We start from the raw sequence: 24,997 nt of genomic DNA on the forward strand, positions 1-24,997 counted from the left end.
GTTAATTGCACTAACCATGTCAGCTCCACAGTAGCTGCAAACCAGGTTAAGCCTTTACCTTCTACCCACCATATGAAATCAGAGCAAAGGCCTCATACAGAGCTTGTATGTGCAGGAAATCAGTGTGTGCAAATGATGGATAAATTACTTGAAAAATGTGTATAAACTCCTAAAAATACACAAAATGAACTGTCTTATCATTAATGAAGAGGAAAGATGCAGCTTAAACCTGAGTCTGAAGTCAATATTAGTGGACATTAAACCGTATCCTTTATTGTACGTTTATGATGGACAAAAGAGTCAAAGCTTTTGGTACTTACTCAAGAAACATGAAAGAAAACACACCGTGATGTCATGAAAGCAAAAGGTTTATTCATGTTTGAAATTACACAACTACCACAAGGAAGACTTTTCAGTCCAGGGTGTAGTCTGGTTAGAAAGTAACACTAAACATCTTTAATACATTAGAATCACTGCCACAAATCATTTGTCATGACTTTTCAGTTTCAGAATCACATACAATAGAAAAAAGAGAAAAGAAGTCTTGAACCCTGTTGAACAGAGCTGGAAATTTACAGTTCTGAATACTGAAACCTCTATGCATTACAGTTTTTATAGTGATTTTTTTCTTTTTTTTTTTGCATGATTTAGTAACAAGATGAGCAACATTCAAAATGTTTTTTTTTCTTCTTCAGTATTTACAACAGTTTTACTGTTTGGTGTTAATTTATCAACAATGTTCATTGCACCCCGTGCCCGCCCCCCCCTCCCCCCCTCGTAAAAGCCACAGACCAACAACTTCTTCACCCTGCCCATGCCCTCCCCCATTATTTTCCATGGTATTAATATTGTTATCATTTTCATTTTTTTATTTTTGTCATTTTAGGTTGCAGTTACAGCAACAGCATTTTATTAAAAGATTAAAATATACATTAGATTACATAGAGAGTGAAGAGTTTACAGTGTTACAAGATGTAATCAAAATAACTACATAAAAACATTAAATAAGGGCAAAAGAAACGATGGTGGTGATATTGTTTAGAGGTAGTAAGTGAGCACTCTAAGCTACAGAAAAGTTGGAAATTATTGGTTTCTATGAATTTGAATGAGGTAATAAAGCTGTGGATTGACTGGTGGGATGTATAATTACTCTTTAGCTATATTATGTACAACTTTTCCTGTGTAATGGGGGCCTGCTCCTGTGCCATGAAGGAATGATCTACTGTGGGGGATTTGTTGATTTCCATAAGCAGTACAAAAAGAAAAATGTTTACATATGTACATACTAAACATCAAATTATAAAATATGGAATGGTGTCATGATATAGTCAAGCAATCAATTACACTTCTTTATGCTCCAGAGTTTGAATAGTCATTCCCTTGTACTAATGTATACGGCTGTAAGGCGAAAATAAATCTTGAAAGGAACTACAAAGCTGCCATTGAGCTGTCAACAGTAGCATTGTTGAGTTGCTGGACAAGATTGCGAGCACATTACAGTCAAAGATACAGCTGCTTTAATCTATGTATTGTAAGAACTGAAAGAGAACGCAATTATCAAAATGGAAAGTAGTAATTAAATCAAGAATCAAATAAATGGGCATTTAAAATGTCATAAAATGTCACGTTAAATACAGTGTCATCCAGTATTTTGAGTTCAGAGGGGATAATTATCCTGAAAGTTTACCGAGTAACATCTGAGGGCCGTTTTCTGTTTGTACACGTGTGTGCTTACTCCTACGACAAACAAATAAGGGCATGGTGATTACGGTTGATTTATGAAGACAGAAAGGAAACACTGAACAATCAGGAAACACTTGGTGTTCGTGATGGAGGATGTTGTTTGCGTAGCATGGTCGTGGGAAATTTTAAGGTACAGGAAAACAAATTTGTTGTGGGTTTTTTTTTTTTTTTTTTTTTTTAATATCCTCTGCAGTTGTTCAGACAGTTAGAGAGTCCATGCCCAGCTTGAGGCGAAGATGCATTAATAGCGGATCAATTCGAGGTATCGGAGTGCACACTTCCAGGTCCTTCTGTCGGAGATATTACAGAAGACGGAGTCGTTGCATCTTGCCATCCCCCATTAGCCTGGGACACAAATGGGAAAGGTTGAGATTACCATCACAATCTCTGCAACATGAGCTTGGTACAATTTTATCCCCAAAACGTAACACAACACTCCAGAAATGGAAAGGAAACAGAACAAAGCTGATAGGTTGCACTACTGTGTCAGCCGATATTAAAATGTTGCAAGTACACTGATGCTGTGTGATTAGTCCAGACTCTGAGCACTCTTTGCATTACAGTAGCATCAGCAAAGAGACTCTTGGAAACAAATTTGTCTCGTGTCCCGGCCAATGGGAGCAGGCCCCGAAATCAGTGTCTAAGCAGATTTCAGCAGCAGCCGACAGCTTGTCGCTACATATTCTCCTGTCAGTCAAGAAGAGGGAGGGCTGGGGCCGGGTGAGGTGGGGAGAGCTGAGTGAAAGTGACAGGGCAGGGCCTCTCCAAGAGAGCCAGTCTTAGCCAGCCTGACTTTGCTTCGCTCCAGGCATGACCTAGCCTTTACTGGATCCCTCTACGTCACCACCAACAAAGCTAAAGGTTAGTCTATGCTAATATATCTGTAAGGCACTTTCAGGGTTCTTGCTGCAAAATAGAAGCTTTGCCATAATTTGACTTCTTCAAAAAATATTTTATCACTGTAGTCGACTACTGTTTTGTTCTGACTCTCTGTTTTCGTGTGTTAAGGTTGCTCAGTGCCGTCAGTTGCTGTTTTAACAGGGATCACACTGAGCTCTGGTGAGCCAGTAGGCGCAGGTCTGCACTGCACATGGAAGTGAGAAACCATGTGAGAAAGTGAAAAACGCTTGATCCTGTGAGGAGTTGACATGTCTAAAGAGCTTATAGCAATAAGGCTTCAGCAAAGCCAAAATGACACCAAACGCAGTGAACGCTGGCAACAGCCCCCACCATTTGTTTACATTAGATGTGGTTATTTTTTCTCATAGGCATCAACATCATTTTTTTTCTAATTTTTTTCATTTCCAGTATCACTGATGTAAATTTAATACCTTATTTTTGATGCTTGAGCTTTCAATAGTATTAGACTGAATATGTGTGCATTTTACCCAACAAGCATAACAATATAAAGAGAGCAAATACTGAGGTTCTGTCTTTTTTAGAAGAGAGAATAGAGAGAGAGAGAGAGAGCTGTCTGATACTATTTCTCTCTCTCTCCCTCTCTCTTCATCCTCTCTCATCAGCGAAATTAATCTTTACTCTGATAGCTTCAGATTATGCGCTGCTTTACAAAAAGGCGCCATATCAAATCTCATCAAGAAAGATGGAATTCATGTCTGGAAAGGGCTGCGGGCGATCACATGTTCATATTTTATCATGAAGATAAGGCTATGGAAAATTCTGTGAGGCATTTCAAAACAGCTAAAATGCAACAGATACTGTGCTTTTTTTTTTTTTTTTTTTTTTTAACTCATTTCTAGTATTAAAGGATGTTTATTAAAGTAAAACTGGAGGTTTTCATTCCCCTGCTGTTTAATGTGTTTTATCAAATTCAACTTTTAGACATATCAGGTGAGACAGTGACAAGATACAATGTGTAGTATTTTACAGCACATGCTTTGGGAAGCTAACACACATGGCAAGCTTGTGACTGTATCTACCATGTGTGTAATGGAATATAATGGACTGTACCTTCATTGGATGTAATTGAAAATATAAACATGGAGCATATTCTGATGATGAAAAACAGTAGTAACTAATTTCACACTGCTTTTGTCTCACCCATCTACACGTGCAACCGATTAAACCTCTACTTACATTCAAGCCATGTGGACTATACATCGTGTTCCCCCCGAGAGCATCATTGTATCCTGCCGTCTGACTGATAACATGGCGCAGGGTATCCACCTGCGGGGACAGACAAGGTGTGCAAGCTGGTCAACTGGGTGTCTCGCAGCCGTCCAACACCAACTGTAAACATGCTCAGTGAAGCAACAGATAGTGACTAGTGTGAAATCACAAAGGGACTTCTTAGACAACTAAAGTACTAACCAGATTTGTAACGCAGCTAATAGATTTTCTAATGAAATAAAAACATGTAATGTCAAGGTATTACTTGCATGCTCAACTCTATTACACTCTCTATAGTGGCTATGGAATAAGAAACAAAAACAAAAGCACAAGTGACAAAAACGTAACATACACTATGGCTGTTTTAAATGAGCTTTTTTTTTTTTTTTTTACCGTAACCATGAATAAGCATTGATTTCTTTTTTCATAAGCACATGGTTGTGATTGTGTGTCGGTTGTGTAGCTGCGTTAAACTTACAAAATGGAAGACATCAACAACAAACAATAACAAGATGAGACAGGAAGATAGCGATATAGAGTACAGAAAAAAAGGAGGGGGGAGGGGGGGGACACAGTACCAAAAACCCAATACCAACCCAAGAGCTCAAGTCAAAGCCAAATGCATTCACAAAATGTTTGGAATAGTAACCAGGAAGTTGCTTTGTGGCATGATAGCAGTGGGGTGGGATTATATTTTGGCTGCCAAAATATTCCATCCAAAGCGAAATAGTCATAAACACTTGAGTCAATCGGAGGTTAGCGGAGGCCTCGCTGTGGCAATTTGAACTGCCCTCCCATGAGCAGCGTATTTTTCCTATTTTCTGTTTTTGTTTCAGTGTGCTTCAGACTGCACTGTGGATGGCTCAGTACACAGGCAAGACAAGGACAGCTCTCTGCACTGGTAGTCAGGAACTGTCCCTGATTGTTGATCCTACCTGTGACTGTACATTGGCTCCGACTTGTGCCCCTTGGTAAGAATCCCCATTCAGACTCTGCATGCTCAAGAACATGTCCCCAGAGTTTGGGAGGTTAAAAGAACCTGAAGAACCTGGAAAGGGAAGATGTAAGTAGCTGAATACATGAGAGGGCTATAAAGGGAGAGCACAGACACACACACACACACACGCAAAAAATAATGCAGACACACACACCACGCATGTGTCTGCATACACAGACCCAACTCGAGCAGACAAATGCACTAAAGGAAGACTCCCATAAAGCAAGCAACTACAAGAGTGAAGGAAGGGAAGCAAAGGAACAAACAGAAGAGGACGATATGCAGGAGGACTGGAGAGGCTCTTTTCACGGATGCGGTGGACACAAATGAAATGAAAATCACATGACACAAAGGGACCACTTCTATATGTGGTTGGTCGCTTAGGCTCCCAATTGTTCCACATCACCTACTTCCAGTCTAACTTTGGCAGGGAAGGTATATCACATGGTAAATGACAAGGACAATAAGAAGCTTATGAAAAGACCAGTACCAGTAAACATGTTGCTTAAAAGAGTGTTTTTGCTCTCTGCAGAATCCAGCTGAAACTCTTCATCTTTCATCTGGAATCCTGGGTGCAAGAAAAAGGGACCACTTCATAAGCTTACCACATCCCGACGCAGGTCAACCTAGTCCAAACTCAGCATTAAATCACTCATTAAACCTTTTGGGCTTCATGTTTTTATACGATTCTAATTCAATATGCATATGTCATTTTTATATAATACTATTATTGTAGGTAAAATGCTCCCAGCAATTATGTTTCTCTTTATTTAGGAAAAGAAAAAAAAAAAAACAAAAAAAACTACAACTACATACCGTTGCATTACAAATGACAGGAAGTTGACAGAAAGTCAGGGGAAAACAAATCCCATGGCAACATTCTGAATTCTTGCCTTTTTTTTCTATTTTGCCAAAAATACATGTGTTCTCGGTTCACAAGTCAGGAACGCTCTCTTTATGCATGAGTTTGCTTGGCATCAACTGTCTTATAGACAGGAGACACTGTGATCCCCAAGCTGGGAGCAGAGCCTGTCACTCTTGCCTGTGTGAATGGTGCATGAGAGAGTGAGGCAGGTAGGCAGCAGGTTAAAGGCTGAGGTAGAGGGCAGATCTTTTTTTTTTTTGTCTATATGCAGGAGTGCCTACCGGAGTTAGGTGTGGTAGGGGAGTTGGCCTGGCTGTTCTGCACTGCAGCGGCTGCAGCGTGTGCTGCATTTACAGCAGTCTTGGCGGCATACAGGTTGGCTTCTTCCTGAAACTTGCCGATATTTTTCTTGTACCGGATCCTTTTGTTGCCAAACCAGTTGGATACCTGTGTGGGAGAGCAGAGGGAGGAGGAGCAGAGGAGTCAGACGTCAAGCAGCCACAGCACCGTGCACTGAGCAATGTGATTGTTTCAAGATGTCATGTTTGGGTCCATCAAGTACCCAATTCCCAGCCCCTGCAGTAATGTCCGCCGGGTACACAAGCTAATTAAGCCATAATCAGGAGCCACTTGTGTCTTCTCATGGATGGGAGCATGACATGCTCTCAGATCTGTCTCCTGACAAAACTAAAACACAAGGGGCTCCTATTGCTCAGACACTAATGTCAGTGCATTGTATATATTCCTCACATTTGGGCTGGTTGTTAAGGATACAAATTCTGACATTTCCCTCAGTGAAATACATGAATGTTCATATTTTACCCTCTACAGAATGCCCACTGATTCCAGATCAGTGAGTCTAGGTGATTGACACCTTATGTAAATATGCAATGTGCAATTATTTAAATTAAAAGAAATGTGTACAATTGTTTAACTTAGAGCCAATATAGAAAATAGATGTTCGTGATATGTGAGGCTGCATGTCACAGTTACCACAAAGAGAAACCTGGAAAATTTATATTTGTGTTAAATGTATATATTCAAATAAAAATACTAATACTATCACTAATTAAAGCCTATATACCAATCAAAATAAACATTCAGTACTGTACTTAAAGCAAATAAACATTTGTGTGTATGTGTGTATGTGTAGATGCACACTCAGTGATTTGGGTAACAACTTTTATCAAAAACAAGCATTGGAGGGTAAAGACCTGCAGACGTGTGGAGCAGTAAACACAGATTATTGGTTATTGGTTGGCAGTGTTAGTTGATGATGTGGTTGAAAAAGGGAATTTTTACTGAAGTGAAATTGAACTCTGAAGGCATCAGGAAGTACTGAGTTCAAATTAATGTCTAAAACTGGGTATATTCAGATTTAGAGCAGGAGGAAATGCTAATTTTGTTGAACTGCAATGATGACATCCAACATCAGTCAGACACTGAAAAGTTGCATGAGGGGTGAGCCTTATGTGTGATTGCTGGCTCTGCAATAACAGTGGAATAATAATGAGATGATGCTTGTTTTTAATGGTCCTATAAATTAGAGTGTGTTGTCGCGGTGCTGCTGCCCCCCTCTCAGGCCCTGCAGCCCACGGCTGGACGAGCCAAAGAGCAGCTGCCCCTAATGACGCTTTATTTAATTTCCACCCATGTGCTTAAATTTTAATATCCCCAGCAGCCCGCCAATGCTGTGGCGTGAAAACTGACTGGATTTGCAGGACATCAGATCATTTCTATCCTGCACGTCTCTGTGCTCTAAATCTTTAATATCTAGGCAATTAAAATTAATGACCATTCAGGCGAGGCCCACTGTTGGCAGGGTTTCCTTGACATCAATTGTTTGATGGGTTTACCTAGAGGTTAAACTAACAAGCAAGGTTTAATTGGAAGCAATGAAAGCCCTGGCCATCATCCTTTTTACTTAACCTGCTTATAGTGGATTGTAGGGCCAAAGACGATACAATATTCTCTCTCTTTAAGACAGCTCACAAAGTGCCCACATACCCCCTGAAAATCATAGCAAATGCTTTCTAAAGCTCATCAGTCTTTAATTTAGCAACATGTTCATGCAAACAGTGGATTAAACAGAACTACATTTATAAGAATGTCAGCTGCAGTGTTTGCCTATTTTATCATTCATTGTGAAAGATGTTGTTGTGATTCATTCTAAAGAGTCAAAATAAAAGGGACAGATTATTTCAAGAAATAGTAACAGTGAAACATAAACATGTTATTACTTTATTTCGCTCTTGTCCTTTATGATGAAGTGTGTTATGACTGTATTCTACCACTATATGGTGTTACAGGCCTGGACAGTCTCAGCAGTGTTGGCATCAAATCCTCCAGACGTTACACCACCCTCCTCTGTTCTACACACACATTCCTCTCCTGCCCACTGAACTCTGGCTTTAGTGATTCTCAGGTTCAGCTAAATATTGAGCAAATGCACGGCACTGTAAGGTGTGGAGCACAACCCAATCTACAGAACTAATTCCCTTTTATCTCGTGGCAGGCCATGCATTCAATTGACTCCTATGTGTGGTGAGAACCAGGTTGTGAGACTGAATTACCTGACATCAGCAGCCTCAAAGGCAGCGATTGTATAATGACCATGCAGACTCCTTGCAAGAACACGATACTGTTGCTTTCACTGCTGCCCACACGAGAGGCTGCGGAGCTGTAGTTAATAATTCAAACTATTTCACCCTATTTCAGGTCAATACTCCTCGCTGGTTGATGTACAGCAATGCATGATCTGTCTACGATCTCAGTATATCTGAGTTCGTAATGCCCCTAAGCCTTAAATAACAAATACAAAGGTGGTCTCTAGCTGTAATACCAACAGTTATACAGCCTGCATCAATGAAGAATAAAACTCAATTCTTAGTTTCTCCAAATTCACTGATCTGAATTATTGAGAAGTGTCATGAATGAAGCTTTGCAGTTAAATGTACAACCATTCACACAGATTATAGCAAACATAGCCTCTGTAAACCCTGACACAAACAGCAGCCATCCAATCCCATGCCTTCATTCAGGAGCCCAGCATGGCGCATGCAAGGTGACAGAGAGAATAAGACGGCGTCCTGCGTTTAACAATGCCAACAGCTCATTGCACTTCAGCTGTTTGCTATGAACAAGCAGGATTCAGTATTACTCAAATCAATGTACACATTCTTTTTGCAGCCTTTCAACATAAATAAAAGACTGGATTTGAAGTGCCGGAATCTCCTGAGGTAAAGAGGCTTTGGTCTTTACGACTGCATCACTTGCATCTGAAACGATCCCCGCTGAAGCGGCGCAGGGTGTTTCGTCAGCGATGATGTATTGAGCCGAGCTGCGGACTGATATTGGCATACCATTCACAATAGATGGTTTTTACTTAATGAACTGCTTGTGCAATCAACAAAGCACCAGAAAAAAAAAAAAAAAGAGTTTGGGGGGTGTTTGAAAAAATGACTTAGCTGAGCACTCAGTGTGGCCACAGTGAGTGTTTGTGACTCTGAAAGGCCGGGGCACGGTGAGGGATAACACACTTACGGTGCACTTGCCCTCATGTCGAGCGTCCGACTTTGTTATTCACTTAAAATGAGCCAAAGCACTAAGAATAAGTCAATAAGAATGTCTACCGTGGCCTTCGCTTGTCGAGGAGTAGACCGCAAATGGGGCCTGAGATGAGTTCAAGTGAATTTTTAAAAGCCCTCTAATTTCTGCATGGACTGATTTGTTCTCATGGGAACTGGTACATTGGTCTGTTTTGCGAGGCACTCAGAAAACAGTGGAGTGGAGCTCCATTTGTGAGGGTCGGGGGCCATTCTTTAGCCGCTATAAAGCACACAGCGATCACAGGGTGGGTGTGGGGTAAATCAACTCAGAGTGCAGTTTGAAGATTCCAAAGACCACACAATTAGTCGATGCTCTACAACAAACAATAAATAAGTAAATAAAAATAATGTGGTAAACAATAGCCAAAAAAAGTAAAACTTCATGTGACACATTTGTACAGACAGAATATGGTGATAACATGGGTGTAGTGGAAAAAAACTTAAAGGTGTGATGTGAATGCTGGAAATTCTTATCCGCTCTTTTATAAATGTAAATTCAAACTTTAAACACTGTAGTTCATGATAACATTAGCATTGGACCAGTAGTGTGAGGGAGGGAGGTTCTGTGCAGTGGCAAACTGTGAGGCTATTACATACATAAACAAAGGAGATACAAAAAAATGAAAACAGTGGATCAGGAGAAGTTATGACATACCTGTGATACTGTGATGGTGCTTCCCACCCCCTGAAGGCAAAAAAGAATGGGCTTTTACAGTATCTGACTCTTCATGACTACACTCAATATACCCCTCAACACCCCCTCCCCACACAGAAAAAAAACACTGCAGATTATTGTATAGATTCATGGTTCTCTGATATTGTGTCTCATGAGGACAACCATAGAACAATAGAGTATGAGAAATCTAGATAGTAGTCACAATCATAGCAGAAAAAGAGCACAGGATGATAATGCTTTGGATGTGGGGGTTAGGTGTGAGAGATATTGCCTTCAGGTTTACCCAACAAGGAGGCTATGCTATATATAAAGTGGGAAAGTCACATCTTTAAGTCTAAAATATAGCTGTGAATTAGCAGAGTCCTGCAAGGTCACTTGAACAGCAAACATACTAATAAATACCCAGTATCACCCAGTGCTTTTGAGGCACCAGACTTTAACTGCTTTTCTTAAAGTAATGGATGATGCCATTTTTTTTTTTTTTCCTTCCCAGCTTATGACCTGAGCGTCTGACCGGGCAACAGAGAGAGCACACATGGTGGATGGGAATGAGAGGGAAAAATGGCAGGGGACCCAGCGTTGGGGTGGCTAAGGAAGGACAGCATAGTGCTTTGATTGAGGCCAAGATGATATAGGCCTCCCCTCCCTGTGGCCCTGCTCTGACTGACTGGGACCAGCCTTGACTGAAGCATCATTAGGCAGTCACAATGTCAAGGTTAGCTAAGGACATTGTGTCTTGGTGGTGTGACCCACAGTAACTATCCCTCTAGGCTTTAGCCTTCCCCACCCTGATTACCCACCAGCTACTGTTAGATGAGCACTACCCACCTGGGAAACTGTGATGCTGCACTTCTTGGCCAGCTCCTCTTTAGCCTCCTCGCTCGGATATGGGTTGCTGAGGTGCGAGTAGAAATATTCGTTCAAAATTTCCGTCGCCTGCTTGCTGAAGTTTCTCCTTTTCCGCCTGAGTGGGGAGCAAAACGAGAGAAAGGCCGAGCAAGCCTATTAGTGGGACCAGCATTAACTCATCCATTTGGATCGCACAAATTGCACAATCAATCTCACACATAAATGGTGAAAATAATGAGGAATGGGCTCTAAGGGCCCTTAGGAGCAGGATATCGTGTCCTGCTCCAAGAGTCCCGTCAACACACAGAAGAACAGACTCCAACCAATAAACTGACAAGCACACACACACACACACACACACACACACACACACACACACACACACACACACACACACACACACACACACACACACACACACACACACACACACACACACACACACACACACACACACAAAAAACAAACACAGTCACAAAACACATACAATGTTTAATTTGGTCTGTTGGTCTCCAATCTCCAGTCCAAGCGTGTAATGTGTAGAGTTTAGTGCAGCGGATGGGTGGGCTTCGTGATGGAGCGCAAAGCCCAGTCGGAGTGCATCTCGGTACATTATAGAAATCACGGCATGCACAGTTGAGCATTGTTCCTGAAGTGCCACAGCCCCAGGGATCTCCAGTAGAAACAAGCAAACTCTAACTAGATCTGGGTCCCCTTCCCTCCCAAGGGCACTACTTATCATGTGGTTGAGCATTTGCTTATTTTGCCTTGTTTACTGCACTTCACACAGGCAGTGGGCAGCAAATGTGCTTCCACTCGGCTTGTTTGGCCCGAACTTGAGCTCAACACTGCTCCACGCTGTTAGTGATTAGAGTAATCCACAACACCTGCCGATGACCTCCCCTCCATCCATTACACATGACTCGGTTCCCCATTTCATTTGGTCGTAACTGCTCTCAGGTGTGAGGGCATGATTGTCTTGAAAATGGATAATGCATGGAACATGGACATAATTAAAATCATGCATCTGTGCAGAGCTCACACTGTGTGCTGCGCCAGAAAACTGAGAGAAAAAACAAACTTCAGACTAAAAATGACCCTGCCCACTGGATTAGCTTATATGGGACATAAGCGATAAAAGTTTCTAGACACAACACACACACATATGCAGTATATGAACTACACACACAAGAGCCACTGACCTGGCATCGAGGAATCTGGAGCGCAGGATCATGACAGCCTCACAGGTGCTCTGTTTCAGTTGCATCTGGATGGAGCTGAACTTACGGTGGATGATTCCCACCATGCGCTCAATCTCTTTGGGAGAGATGGGCCGCGTGCGAGACTGTTCCCTCAGCAGGTTCATCACATGGGTGGTGAACTCGTTACATGCCTGCCAAGAGACAACAACGGCCAAAGTGAGTTCTGTAAATGATTTTGACAACTTAGAAAACCTCTTTGACTGATATTCTAAAGTTGTGCACATTTTTCATATAGGAAAAGTGGTCATTGCATACAAGCCCTTTTTCTTAAAAGCTTCAACTGAGTGCCCTGTGTTTATATTAAACATATGACATAATAGGGGAAGTCATCTTTGAAAATACTGTAAATGCATATTTGCAATTTAGCTTGGCCCTTATGCAGAGTGAATTTAAAGAGCTTTTCGTTAAACCAGTAGTTCATACATGATTAATTAGAATAACTAATTTACGTAGTGCACACTTAGCTCATTACTCTGAGTAAAATTCGTTAAGTATTTACATTTAGATAATTAAAACCTGGAAACACCCTTAAGAAAGATGCATTTACTCCAGGCAAAGTGTTGTATGCCCCCACACACCCAGCTCCTCTCTCAGAGAGCACGGAGTAAATTAGACTAATTTACCTCACTGGCTTGCTGAGGCACCACTGTTACACCTTCTATTTTCACCCATAATGCCTCTGTGTTTAATGGCAGGCTCAACGTGCTAGGTGAAGGAGCTGATCATACTTTCATTTAACACAGATGACTAAGGCACTCCTTTGGATCTCTATAATCAGCTATAACACTGAATAATACTGCAATTTTTTTCCCAGGGCTGATAACACATTTTCCTCCATTGCACATATTCTCTGCAATTTTGTAGTTAATGCAGGGAATTAAGCTGCTCTGAGTGTACTGAAGGAATATGAAGTATCATGTGCAACTAAAAATGTCAAAGAGCTGGCCATCAAGTGGTTATTTGAACATTTTGATGGGAAAATCAGGACAAAAGCTTTTGTCGATGTCCTGTTCTGGGGTGTAGAAAAGTGCACAAAGAGGTGTGGGAAAAGACTCCTTCTCACCTGCTCGTACTTCTCCAGCTCTGTGTGGTAGATCTGTCTGATCTGGGTGAGTTTGGCTCTGTAGTCGGAATGTTCAATGGAGTTGTCGGCCGCCCCGCCCGAGGCTGCGGCTGCAGCTGCGGCAGCGGCAGATCCGCCACCTTTCTCTGGTCCCGCCACACCCTCTGCCAGCAGCATGTTGTCTAAGCGCATGAGCTGGGGATCCGGGGGGTCCTCCTCCTGGGCACCACGGATGCTGAGACCTGTAGGGGCACACAAAAAAAGGGACACAGGGTCAGCTAATGCCCTCCAGAGGCCTGTTAAGACTTATACTAATAATGACAAATAAAACAGATCAAATAGGCCCAGACTGAACTGTTAAGTGCAATTAAAAGCATGATGCTTTTCTGCGTAGTCTGCTATAGTGTGATGTTTCCCCTGCAGGTATGAACTGGGTGCCTTCTGTGTATGTGTTGTGTTCCTGTCGCCCATGTCTTTGCCTGTTCTCTTTTATTTACACACTGCGCTGCACACTGTGTGTACGGGAAGGCTGACATGACAGCAACATCCATAAACTGACAAATGCTCAATGGTGAAGTGGCACTTCTACTCTGTGAAAGGATGCTAAACAGAAAACTATACCTCTAGTAAGTGTCTCCGTCTTTGACACAGTGAATGCTGTGAACTCCAGAGAGTAACTACTGTTCTCCTCATTCCTTCTCTCGTATAAGCTTTAAATCTTAGTATGATTTTACAGTCCTGATTTTGCAGCATTCTAAGAAGTAATAAAAACGTGCCAGTGGAGTAAAAATCTACATGCAGCGAAATGAGAGCGGAGTCAATTTTATGTAAAGTGCTCATTCATGAATCCTGTTTTTGTTCTCAGATCCTGCTGTTTATTTCCTCTGGTTTTCTGTCTCGCCAGTCTGTCAGCAAGTCGTAATCACCCAGCAGATAGCATACACGCACACCTGGATGCATTGGCAATGCAACCACAATGTCGGGATTTACAGAGAATAAACAAACACACGCGCACACACACCAAAAAAAAAAGAAAAAACACTGCAGGTCAGAATTACAACAAAAACAAGCTCGAGCAATCCAGTCTAGTAAGTGGATAAAAATGTGGCTCAATGGGCAGTAAATACTGAGTGGCTACTCGAACGTTATGATTACCAGAGTTGTTTCAATTCAATAATCCCTCCTGCAATTCAGGGATTTTCAACAGCTCATTACAGCTTCATTAAGATATGGCCAGCCTCTGGATTCTAAATAAGAAGATTAGTGGCTCTATTGTGTCAGCCAGTAGGCATGCAATCAGAGGAGCCCTTTTACCACGCTTTGACCGGCTGACCCCGCACACCATCCACAGGAGTAAATACTGGAGGGAACACACGCCTTCTTCTCTTGCTATCTTTCTTATAAACACAATCCTGAATTTAAAAAAAAAAAAAAAAAAAAAATGAGGAAACACATCATATTGTAGCCACTCCTCTGATGTTTTCATCTCTGTTGTTGGTGTTTTGTTCGACTGCAGTGCCACTGAAAAACAAATTTGGCTCTATTTATGGATCGGCTGGCTTTGAGTCTTTTAGGTGTAATGGTGTGAGAGGAGTGGATGAATGTGGCTATTTGTGTTGGAGACATTGAGATGCTGGACAAGGCTCCATCAGGCTTGCAGAGCCAAGCCCATCCATGTGGACAATATGCCACTGCTCCACTAACCCTCATCCACATCACACTGCATCTGCACAACTCCACCCACAGCACTCGTTCTGGACAGGCTCGACTGTTTCGATTCCAGTTTGTGCAGCATGAAACAAAATGGCACATAATTCAAATGTTGACTGACCAGATGCCTGGCTACATATCTCAACATGCTCTAATAGCTGGTGGTTTGTCTGCCACCGTGGTTCATATTTTCCTAATTCAGTATTTACTCCCACTCTCTGATTCAACACAAGCTCAGCAGGCTGCACTTTTCTTTGTGCTGTGGGTGGTGGTAAGTAGGTAGGCACGTTTTTCATGTCAGGTATATTAAATATAACTCTGGGACGCAGCGTACATTTCCACACCAAACCCAGTTGTCACTTTCACTCCACTCACTCTATATCCAGGGGAAATGCAGCTGAGGGAATTTACAGGGCTTTTCAGCTAAATGGGCATAAATCACTGGTTTCATTCAAACTAAATAATCACAGACCATAAAGAGCTACTTGTCTCTTACCATATATTACCACAAAGTTCCTCCGTGCAATAATGTGGCCATTCATGGCAAAGGAAAACAGAGCGAGACATTAGAAAGTGACATCTAATCCTGTTAGTCCACTGACATGTGGAGTGGCCGTGACATTTTTATCATACGTGTCCATTTCTATTTGGGAAATCAGCAGGATAAAAATGATTACTGCACTGCCCTGAGAAGCACACGGCCCTGCAGGAGTCCACCAGGGTGTATTTGTGCCACAGCAGCTCTGGCTGGTCATTCATAACACACATGTTGGGAGGGATGATGCCTCCGTCTCAAACAGATAAATATTAAAAATTAGAAGAAAAAAAAACGTAGTCCACAGAAAAAAATACTATTTTAAAAACAGGTGCAATGTATCTCTGTCTCTGTACGTGCGCCTTTTGTTGGAGGAGCTAAAGATTGTGAATTCACTGTCTAAACTCAGCATCATCACAGAACTTCCACAAAATAGGCTTGAGCGAGATAATATCTTTAATTTGCTGTGTGGCTGACAAATCTGTATAGTAACTTGCAAAGCCACAGTCACATTCTAGCCCTGCAATGCTGCTTTGCCTGCTCAAATCTTTATCCTGTTTTTGTCTGATGATATGGGTATTAAAACAAGTTTGGGCACCCGAGTTTAGCTCTAATCCACCTCCACAGTCAAAGTGGGATTAATCTCAGTGCAAAGGGAAAGTGCGGGAGTCGTGTCACCTTGGTGAAGCCTGCGAGCAACCGGGACTTGAGAATGAAAAATCTATATATGGTCTAGTTATTTCACATAACTCTGATGATGCTGGCTCACTTAATTACCAGAACGCATTTAATGATGTAAAAGAAAAAAGAAAAAGAAAAAAAAAAAGTAAAATAGTAATAATAATGTAACATGTCCTTAATCGGCCTCATTTGTCATTCAACAATACAGGTGGAGTAGCTGGGGAAAAAGCACTTGCCTATATGATTGTTCCTCATTTCTCCTCTGTGGCTGAGACAAAAGGAGACACTGTGATTAATCCACCCCTATCAGTCAGGGGTGGTTCTCCTTTTCATTTTTTACAGGTTTCACCGTCAGTATCAGATCCGAGGAAGTAACAAATTTGACAGATAAAGACAATGCAGCCCTTTTCTCTCATATACTCTTCCCTGTTCTCTGTTTATAATCATTTCCGGTTCGGGGCTGTTGTCTCGTACATCATTCCCTGCTTGAAGCCCTGACAGTGATCTGAGCGCTGCTTCGGGCCGCTCTCCTTTTCCTCCCACCTCTTTCCCCCCTGTGCCCTCTTTTATTCTGTGGGCTTAGCTGACCTTTGGCCCGCTGCTTGTTTACTCTCATCACTGAAGTGTGAGCAGGAGAGCCATAAAGGCAGAGTCCTGCTGGGTTAATGTGGACTGCTGAAGAGGGAAGGGGTGGCTCTGGGCTTCTCCACCTCATTCTGCTGCACTGACTGCACGATCTAACGCCAGACGATACACTCCAACAGCAGCATTTTTTTACTGATAAACCAGAGGTTTTTCCATTTTTTTTTTTTTTTTAAATGCAATACATTTGAGGTCCGTGCTGCAACCACAGTGTGATGCAGCAAAATGATGTTTTGCCTGGTTTTGACACTACACACTGTGACTCCAAAACATCCTGTTCATTACAAGTAACCCTGACCTCCTGCAGGTCCTCTCCTACCCAGTGCCTCCGGTGAACGGCTCCGGCCACGTATCGACACTCTGTTCATCTAATTGCATTGATCCGCAAAGGTCTCCCAAAGCTAACTAATCGAAACAGAATTTATTTTCTGTCAATATTTGCAAAGGTCATCTCTCTTAAAGCCGTGGAGTAGACAGTGTGAGAAGAGAGGAGGAGGAGGAGGAGGAGGAGGACCGTGGCATCTAGCCTGTTACTGAGGCTCGTCCAAGGTGAGCTTTAACTCGGGCTTGGCACTCATGATCCAAGGCTTCTAATCCACCGTGTTATTAAAACCCGCTGCCAAAGCAACACACTAGAGACTACAGAGGGCTTAAAGTATCCATTTCACAAAGAGGCCAGTGTCACTGCAGCCGTGTTCCACGTCTCCTTTGACTTCATATCATCTCCTTTGTCGTGGCGCCTGGATCAGTGACTTTCAGCTCCAGAAGCGGGGAGCGGGATCAAATTACCATTGAAAATCTTTTGTTCTGACAAATGAAACATAAGGATCCTCTTTCATCGATGTTCTTAAAGGCTTTTTTAAGCTTGGCCTACATCCACATGGCACAAAGAATCTGAGAGAATGCCTGCGGGCTCTCTCTAGCATGTACAGTAATTAACATGCCATTAACACATTAATACACATTAACTATTCCCAATGTTAATGGCAGAGTAATTACCATACCTGATACCACACTGTGGGGAAGCCAAAGAACATTTGCCACTTTGTGTCTCACTTTCTTTGTAGAGTGAGCTGAAAAGAATAATTTGGGAAAACGACTCATTCTCCCTCCCCCCCCCCCCCCCCCCCACACAGGAAATATCACTGTGCATGCATCCGTCTGCAACAGAGAGTAACCCTTCCCACCCAAAAAGCAGTTTCACACATATAATGTAGCTGCTACACACCTGGAGGTAAGTTCGGAGTGTAAACCACTATGTTTAGGCTTTAGAAGTGAGGCTGAAATACTGGAGGGGACAGAGAGACTGGTGATTAAATGCAGAGTAAAGGGAGACAGGGAAGGGGCCCTAAACTGGGGAATCCCTGTCTAGAATGATGATGTATTTCCTCCCAGTGCGGTGAGTGATAAGCTAATCAGCCGCGCTGACAGTGAAGTGTTACAGCCCCCCAGTGCTGGGTCAAGACTTCTCCCATCATACACCACCAGCACACACTAAACAGACAGCACACGGTGGTGGTGGTGGTGGGTAGTGACAAAAAGTGGCTCTGGTCAGAAAAGAAGATCTCTGTCAGTTCAGGTAGCCTTTGTCCCTCGATGATGATGATGATGCACCACCACCCCAACCCCCCACCAAAATAAGAGGAGGCTGTGACAGCGGGGGCGAGGGGTGTGACGGGAGGAGGAGGAGGAGGAGGAAGAGGAGGAGGGTGGGGGTGGGGGTGGGGTGGGGGGGGGGTGGGGGGTGGTTGGGGCTTGCCACTCTCGACCCACGACTCAGAGACATGCAGGGAGCGGGGGTGGGTAAGGGGGTGGGAAAAGACAACCCAAACAAACATCTTGAAGACATTTTGCCAAGCACACCAAAATTAATCACTGTCCCACGGTGGCACTGACATTTGTGGGAAGTGACACACAACATGACAGACTAGAGGGAGAGGATGAAAGGAGAGCGAGGGAGGGTGGGAGGGCTGGGTAAACAAGAGCCACTGTCACTTGCTGTGATCATGTGTGCATATGTGTGTGTGTGTGTGTGTGCGCGTGTGTGTGCTTATACGTGGACGTGTGAGTGCCCGCTTTGTTTCCTGCCCTCTAAGACTCAGGGTGGGCAAACGGCCAAGTGGTGTAGTGATGGCTGACCAGGCCTGGCGGTGGCGGCCGCACGCAGAGGGTTGGGGGAGACTGGCCAAATGAGTGGACAGGACCTCCGGTACAGATCAGCACACTGACTGACCCTACAGGACACATACAGCATGGGGCTCCAACATAGGGCTCACATGGTCTGCTAGTCACAGAATGAGCTGCAGTCACCGAGACACTCGTGTGTTATTCAGGCAGACTTCCCATATCTACGATGAGCATAAAGGGAGACACATTTCTCTGAAAAGTCACAGAAGACTTTGTGCTGCAGGTAGACTCACAGTCGAGACAGTTATTGCATCTTGTGTTTCAATATTTCATTTTATCCCCCCTTATGTTATGTTAGCATGTTTTGCTTCTTTCTTTTCCTCAGTTTCATTTTATATTTCACGTATTAATGGTCTTTAGCTGCTAGCCTCAATTTGCTGCAAAGGTAGGCTGATTTGTTATTCAGACCTCAAGCAAATAATGCAAATGTGGCACTGAAAGCCACTTATGAAATACCCAAAGGCAACTAATCACTCCTCCTCTCGTTCCAGCCTTTCTGCAGCCTCCTAATTAGAAGATGGAGATTGTATGAAACCAGGTCACACAGCAGGTCTTGTACACACCGATAACCAGGCATATACACAGGCAAAACTTCATCCAGACACCAAGCCAAGCGTGCATTATTTTAAAGGCTAGAGGTGAAAAAATAATGCTATTCAGGTTATTAATCCCATATATTTCACTGTATGCTTCCAAAGAAAGGATTTAGGCTCGGAGCATTTTGTGTGTGTGTGTGTGTGTGTTCCTCTATGTGTGAATGCATACATGTATGTGTGTAAATCTGTGCACGTGCATACGCCCATGTCTGCATGCGTGCGCGTGAATGCTACATGCTCGCATAAACAAAGAAACGGCATTGGTAGCATACAGCCAACCATGATCCACTGCCAGAGAGATTATTCTTTGCAGTGGCATTTCTGCAAGAGAGTTGACAGTCCATCATTTAGATTTTGCAGTGTATCCACGAAAAGGCTGCATTGCCTGAAGCAGAAGGAGCTGCTCTTTCCTTCAGTGTCTTTTATAGAAGAGAATTCAGCTCCAAATTGTGAAGCCAGAATCCTTTGCTAGCTGTGCTAACGTGCAGGGACTCTGCTACGAGGCAACTGAGGTTACGACGCCGGAATGAGACGACGCCTGACGTGCTGATTCTCGGCGCGTCTCGTGGTGAGGATTGATAAAGCTCACAAAAAACACATCCACCTCTAGTGTCAAAACAAGAGGGCTGTTTCTGGAAGCATCCTGAGCCTGATGTTGCAGGTTACTGCTGGGTCTGCAGAGTGCAGTGCAAGGAGTAGCTGGGCAGATCAGGTCCAGGCCAAACAACAGCTTGTGACAGAAGCAGGCCAAAGAGGATGTTGAGACACGCAGTGACTTAACAGGCAGCCGGCCTGCCATCCACTCTTTTTCAGCTCTCCTTATACTCAACACATCACTTTGGATCCATCGCAAGTGTCTCTCAAAGAGCACGGCGAGAATAGAGTTTCACATTACCATAAGAAAAAAGCGAAATAAGTGTGGTGTTTTCAAAGCAAATGAGTGAATGATTGCTGGGAGAATATCATCTCCCTCATTTCATTTGACCAGCTGAATAGTTTTATTGTACACCTACAGATGATATTCCACCTTTCGTTTTGTTGTGCGATACCCTGCGAACAAGGTAGCGAAAAAAGGTTATTTGGTGCTAATTATTCCCAGCATGTACTTTACACACCATTTAATGAGTTAGAGTGGAGGCGTGGCCATTGGCTGTGACTTGCTTGCCCAGTTATCCAAGATGAACCGTGCAATCTCCCTCACGCCACCCCTGTCATGTGCACCAAGTCCCCCTCCGCATCCAATTCCCTGCTAGGGCTCCACTAGAGCATAGACGAGACGCCACTGAAGCAACACAACAGCTCCCGTAGCGTCTCCGCTCACCGGCGAGGGAGGAGTTGGGGGGTGGGGGGGTTTAGCTGGGAGCTCACTCTCATAATTACAATAATTAACAGTTGCAGATTTAATTGGAAGGGAAGGTATTAACAGGACGAACATTGTGGCGGCGCGTGCAGAGGGAACCTTTGCTGCAAGAAGCTTTTGTCTCCTCTGTACCTAATGGCGCCTTGGCCGGGGTTGGCGAGCGCTGACACAACACAACACACCAGAACCAAGCTGAGGGTTCAGACAGCGGGGCTTGTCAGGACTCAGACTGGAGGCAGATAATTAGGTGCCAGGTTAATGAGAGCACAGGCTCTTGATGGCATTTGGTTACTGTATGTGGGCAATTAATGACTTTGTTTTTGTGTTTTTATTGCCCACTTGAGTGGAAAACATAATACATTATTCACCTCAGGCCTGTGTGCGGCGTTTGATGGAGTAGCAGTGACTCTGGCTAAAGAATCGCTTTCATTCACTGCGGTGAATGGTTAGTTCAAAACAATGCAGTATACTATATGGAGTTAGCAAAATGTAATCTCAGTTCGCTCGTGGCTACTGCAGCGTATGACCTTTTCAGAGTGTACCGCCTCATGTCGCCAACCATGATGTTTGACAGGACAATGTAGCCTCAAAAAAAACCAAAAAAAAAAACACCAGAACAAAGAAACCAAACCCTGTGGCCATAAGTGTTCAGTTAATTCAGCATATCACATTTCATAATGTATTTGCGAAATTCCATACCCCCCTCTAGAAAAGCCCTGCTTTCATTCCAGAGGATTTATTGGCAATGAATCCACTGAGAGGTTTTTAGACATCCTCTTCCTTAGCCCAACCACTCGACGCCTCCTATTTTGGAGTTAGTTGTTCTCTTGCCTGTGGTGGCCAATTAGAGCGCTATAAGATAAATGGGCACCCACAACTTTGATGTCCATCTTTTTAATAAGCTTTGGTTAAGATGACATCTGTGCGAAAGAGTTCAATATCTTCACAGTGGGAGAGAAAAGAGGTTTATTCTAAAATGAAATATCATGTAAATACTGCTGGAGGTTTAGGCTGGGTGGGGGGATCACAGTGTCGGCTGTGACTCTGGTGTTGGCTTTCATTATCTTCCTCTGCAGTTGTGCAGATTAGTCAGCGAAAGATGATTTTTAGAGCCTCGTGAAATCTATGCTTTCACACTGGTGAATCAGCTTCAGCATAAACTGAAAAAAAAAAAAAAGCTTTTTTATATATTTTTTTAAGTGTTCAAGTTTATCAAGTCTGAAGAACAGTATGCTAATTTTTATACCCACCTTAAACAGAGAAAGACAATTCAGAAACACACACAAACAAAAGGCAACAGCACTGGGAGAAAAGTACAGACTAACAATATCTAAAATGGTGGGGTAATAAAATGGTGCATGAGTGTGTATGAATGTAGGAGAGAAAGAGAGGTGGAAACAGAGCATATATCTAACCTAGCCTGCGGACGTGCTCCTTTATACGTGTGTGTAACTCAGTCAGGAATAATGTAAATGTCTGGAGAGTCTTAAGACTGAGCAGGCCCGTATAAAAGCACCCTGTTTCAGGCTAGTAAAACAAGTCAATAAATACAGAGGAGAAGCCCGTGCTGTCTGCTGCACTCTCCTGAATGAAAACAGAGGTGAACTGCTTCTTTTCAGTCTGGCACCAGTGGTTGACAGCGGCATTATGGGAGCTCATACATTCTGACTATCACTCGTCACAAGCTATATCTGTCAACATTACACTTAAGTGCATTTCAGATGTAAAACAAGCGTTCCCCAGGAAGAGTATTTATGATTGGATGTGGTCAGCGGCTAAACGAAGTAAACGCTTCCTGCAGCAGCGTCTGACCACAGCAGTGATGTTTTTAAAAGACTTCTCTTTCTCACCCAATTCATCTGTTTGTCTTTCTCTTTTTTTTTTTTTTTTTTTTTTTTTGTTGTTGATTCCCACAGACAGAACAAACACAGAAGTATTACACGCTAAGCCTCGGCAGGGTAGCACTTACTATAGGAGAAGACAGATCCAAATGGGAAGCCGATGACACAGACTCACACAAAATGGAAACACCATTAAGTAGGCAAACACTTCACTGTGATAACTGCTACCTGATTACAGCGGGAAAGCACAGCCATGGTTCTCCTTTTTTTCATACTGTGTCAACACTTTGGGAAGGCAAATATTTCAGTGACTACCCTCCCTGCACTTTAATCCATATGGTGTATTCTGTTTGTCACCGCAGATGTTACACTCCCAGGATGAGTTTTCCCTGAATAGGAGGAACTACTCCTCTACAAGCAGTGGCTCACTTGCTCCACGCTACACAATGAATACACAGAGGTCACACACCATATCACAGCGGGGCCAGCGTCAATCCTTTATTAAATTACCTAGCTATCTTATTTTCTGTCACTGCACTGATATGAGGGTTATCTTTTTCATTTATGTGGCGGATTTTCAGGGGATTATGCATTAAAGATTAAGGGCGTGTATACCTAACACCTCAGCACAACAAAATGCAATACCTCAGACGGTACATGGCTGACGTGTGTAAGGGAAAGCGGGGTGCTATAAAACAAATCTTCAGCAGGCAGAACTGGACAGGGGTTTATTCTCCTCAGACAATACAAGCTGTGACTATACAGAATGTTTCAACCCTAAAATACTGTGGTAAGCAATACAAATCCCTTGGACAAAATGAAATGTATTAAACATGTGGATTTCATAAATCTCCCTTTCCTCGGTCTGGGTCAGAGGTATATTCACTGTAGAGCTCAGCAGACACTTTTCCCCCAGCATTGTTAGTCTGAGTCGCAAGTGCTCCGAGTGGTTTCAAAATGAATGTCAGCAAAAGCTGCACGTGTACGGCAAACAGCAGATCCTCACAGTAAAACGGTGCAAATCACTTACCCCTGCTACTTTATAAGAGTATTACAGTGGTGCAGGGATTTAAAGGTCTGCTATAGAAATATTACAGCTGGAAGAGTGACCTGAGATCTACATTGTAGATGTAAAAATGCTCCAAAGATGAACAGTTTTGCATAGTTCTCCAGGTTCATTCTCCACAGTGCAGATAGTGTCAAAAAAAAAAAAAAGAGGAGGGGGGGGGGGCATTCAGATCTGAGTACAACACCGTTAAACACCCAACTGGGATCCCTTTAACCTTGAGTAGCATAGCAAAGGTAGAGGCAGCCTGGGGCTACGGGGGGACTGGCTACCACAGCTCCCAGTGCCATGCTGTTCCACAGTGGGGGCCCAACATGGCCAGATTGCCAGAGAGGCCGGCAGAGGTGGTGGCTACAGAGTTAGCAGGAGCTGATCACTCATCTGCTGCAACATTCATTTATTCGAGTTGCTTCAGTATCTATTTGTTTTGTTTTCCAAACGAATCTGTTTCGGTCACCTCGCTGAGGAGAAAGTGCATCCATGTTCACCTTGTGGGTGTTGGAGCATCTGTCGGCAGCTTGTTCATGAGACATTCCCACTAATTATTTATCTAGTGTGATGGATAATCTGTGATCATTAAAGATCAGAAGAGCTAAGAAAAGACTGGGAGTAATTATCATTGCTCTGTGGTTCCCACTAATAAGTGAAGGACTTTGAAAAAGCAGCAAGTAGCTTGGATACACAATTAAATACTCTGTCTTTCACATAACAACAGGCTCTTGTATTTTGATTTGCTTCAAACTAAAAGCTAGTAAACAAAGCATGAATGATGTATGAACATTATATATAGTTCTGCTTTGAGTGTGTGTGTGTGTGTGTGTGTGTGCGTGTGTGTGTGCGGTGGGGGGTGTGGGGGCAGGAGAAAAGATGAATAAAGATAGAAGATAAATTAGTGTGTGATAACACACTACTAACACACTTCAGACAAATAATGAAGCCTATAACCTATGAGTCACTACAATCCCATTGTATAATTCAATCATTTTTGTGACAGCTGACGATTACTTCATCATTGCATAAAGACAGATTAAAAAGTTGTCAAATTAAATATTGAAGAGGGACTGCAGGCAGTGGTGAATTTTTAAAGGAATAACACAGATTGGAGATGAAATGAGGCACCTATATGCATATTTTATGCCATAGGGAACAAATGCATATATTTTCCTCTAGGCCACCTACTTTGTAA

The 24,997-nt window shown here is 43.0% G+C and overlaps 1 protein-coding gene across 9 annotated transcripts in view; it reads right to left on the reverse strand.

Moving 5' to 3' along the window:
- Positions 1-350: 350 nt before the first annotated feature.
- pbx3b (pre-B-cell leukemia homeobox 3b) overlaps positions 351-24,997 on the reverse strand; it is a 58,255-nt gene continuing 33,608 nt past the window's right edge. For 3 of the 9 annotated variants that reach the window (XM_071482363.1, XM_071482365.1, XM_071482371.1), the window contains 9 exons: positions 13,194-13,435; positions 12,071-12,261; positions 10,848-10,983; positions 9,999-10,028; positions 6,017-6,182; positions 5,361-5,438; positions 4,809-4,921; positions 3,841-3,930; positions 351-2,088 (listed from right to left, as the gene is read on the reverse strand). In XM_071482363.1, coding sequence (XP_071338464.1) covers positions 1,996-2,088; positions 3,841-3,930; positions 4,809-4,921; positions 5,361-5,438; positions 6,017-6,182; positions 9,999-10,028; positions 10,848-10,983; positions 12,071-12,261; positions 13,194-13,435 — 1,139 coding nt within the window. In that variant the 3' untranslated portion in view covers positions 351-1,995. The remainder of the gene's footprint in view (positions 2,089-3,840; positions 3,931-4,808; positions 4,922-5,360; positions 5,439-6,016; positions 6,183-9,998; positions 10,029-10,847; positions 10,984-12,070; positions 12,262-13,193; positions 13,436-24,997) is intronic. The other 6 variants (XM_071482367.1, XM_071482366.1, XM_071482369.1 and 3 more) reach the window with 4 other exon arrangements.

Source organism: Trachinotus anak, unplaced genomic scaffold (genome assembly GCF_046630095.1).
Source record: "Trachinotus anak isolate AG129_WGS33_773 ecotype Australia unplaced genomic scaffold, CSIRO_AGI_Tana_v1 ptg000008l, whole genome shotgun sequence".
In the NCBI taxonomy this organism is placed as follows: domain Eukaryota; kingdom Metazoa; phylum Chordata; class Actinopteri; order Carangiformes; family Carangidae; genus Trachinotus; species Trachinotus anak.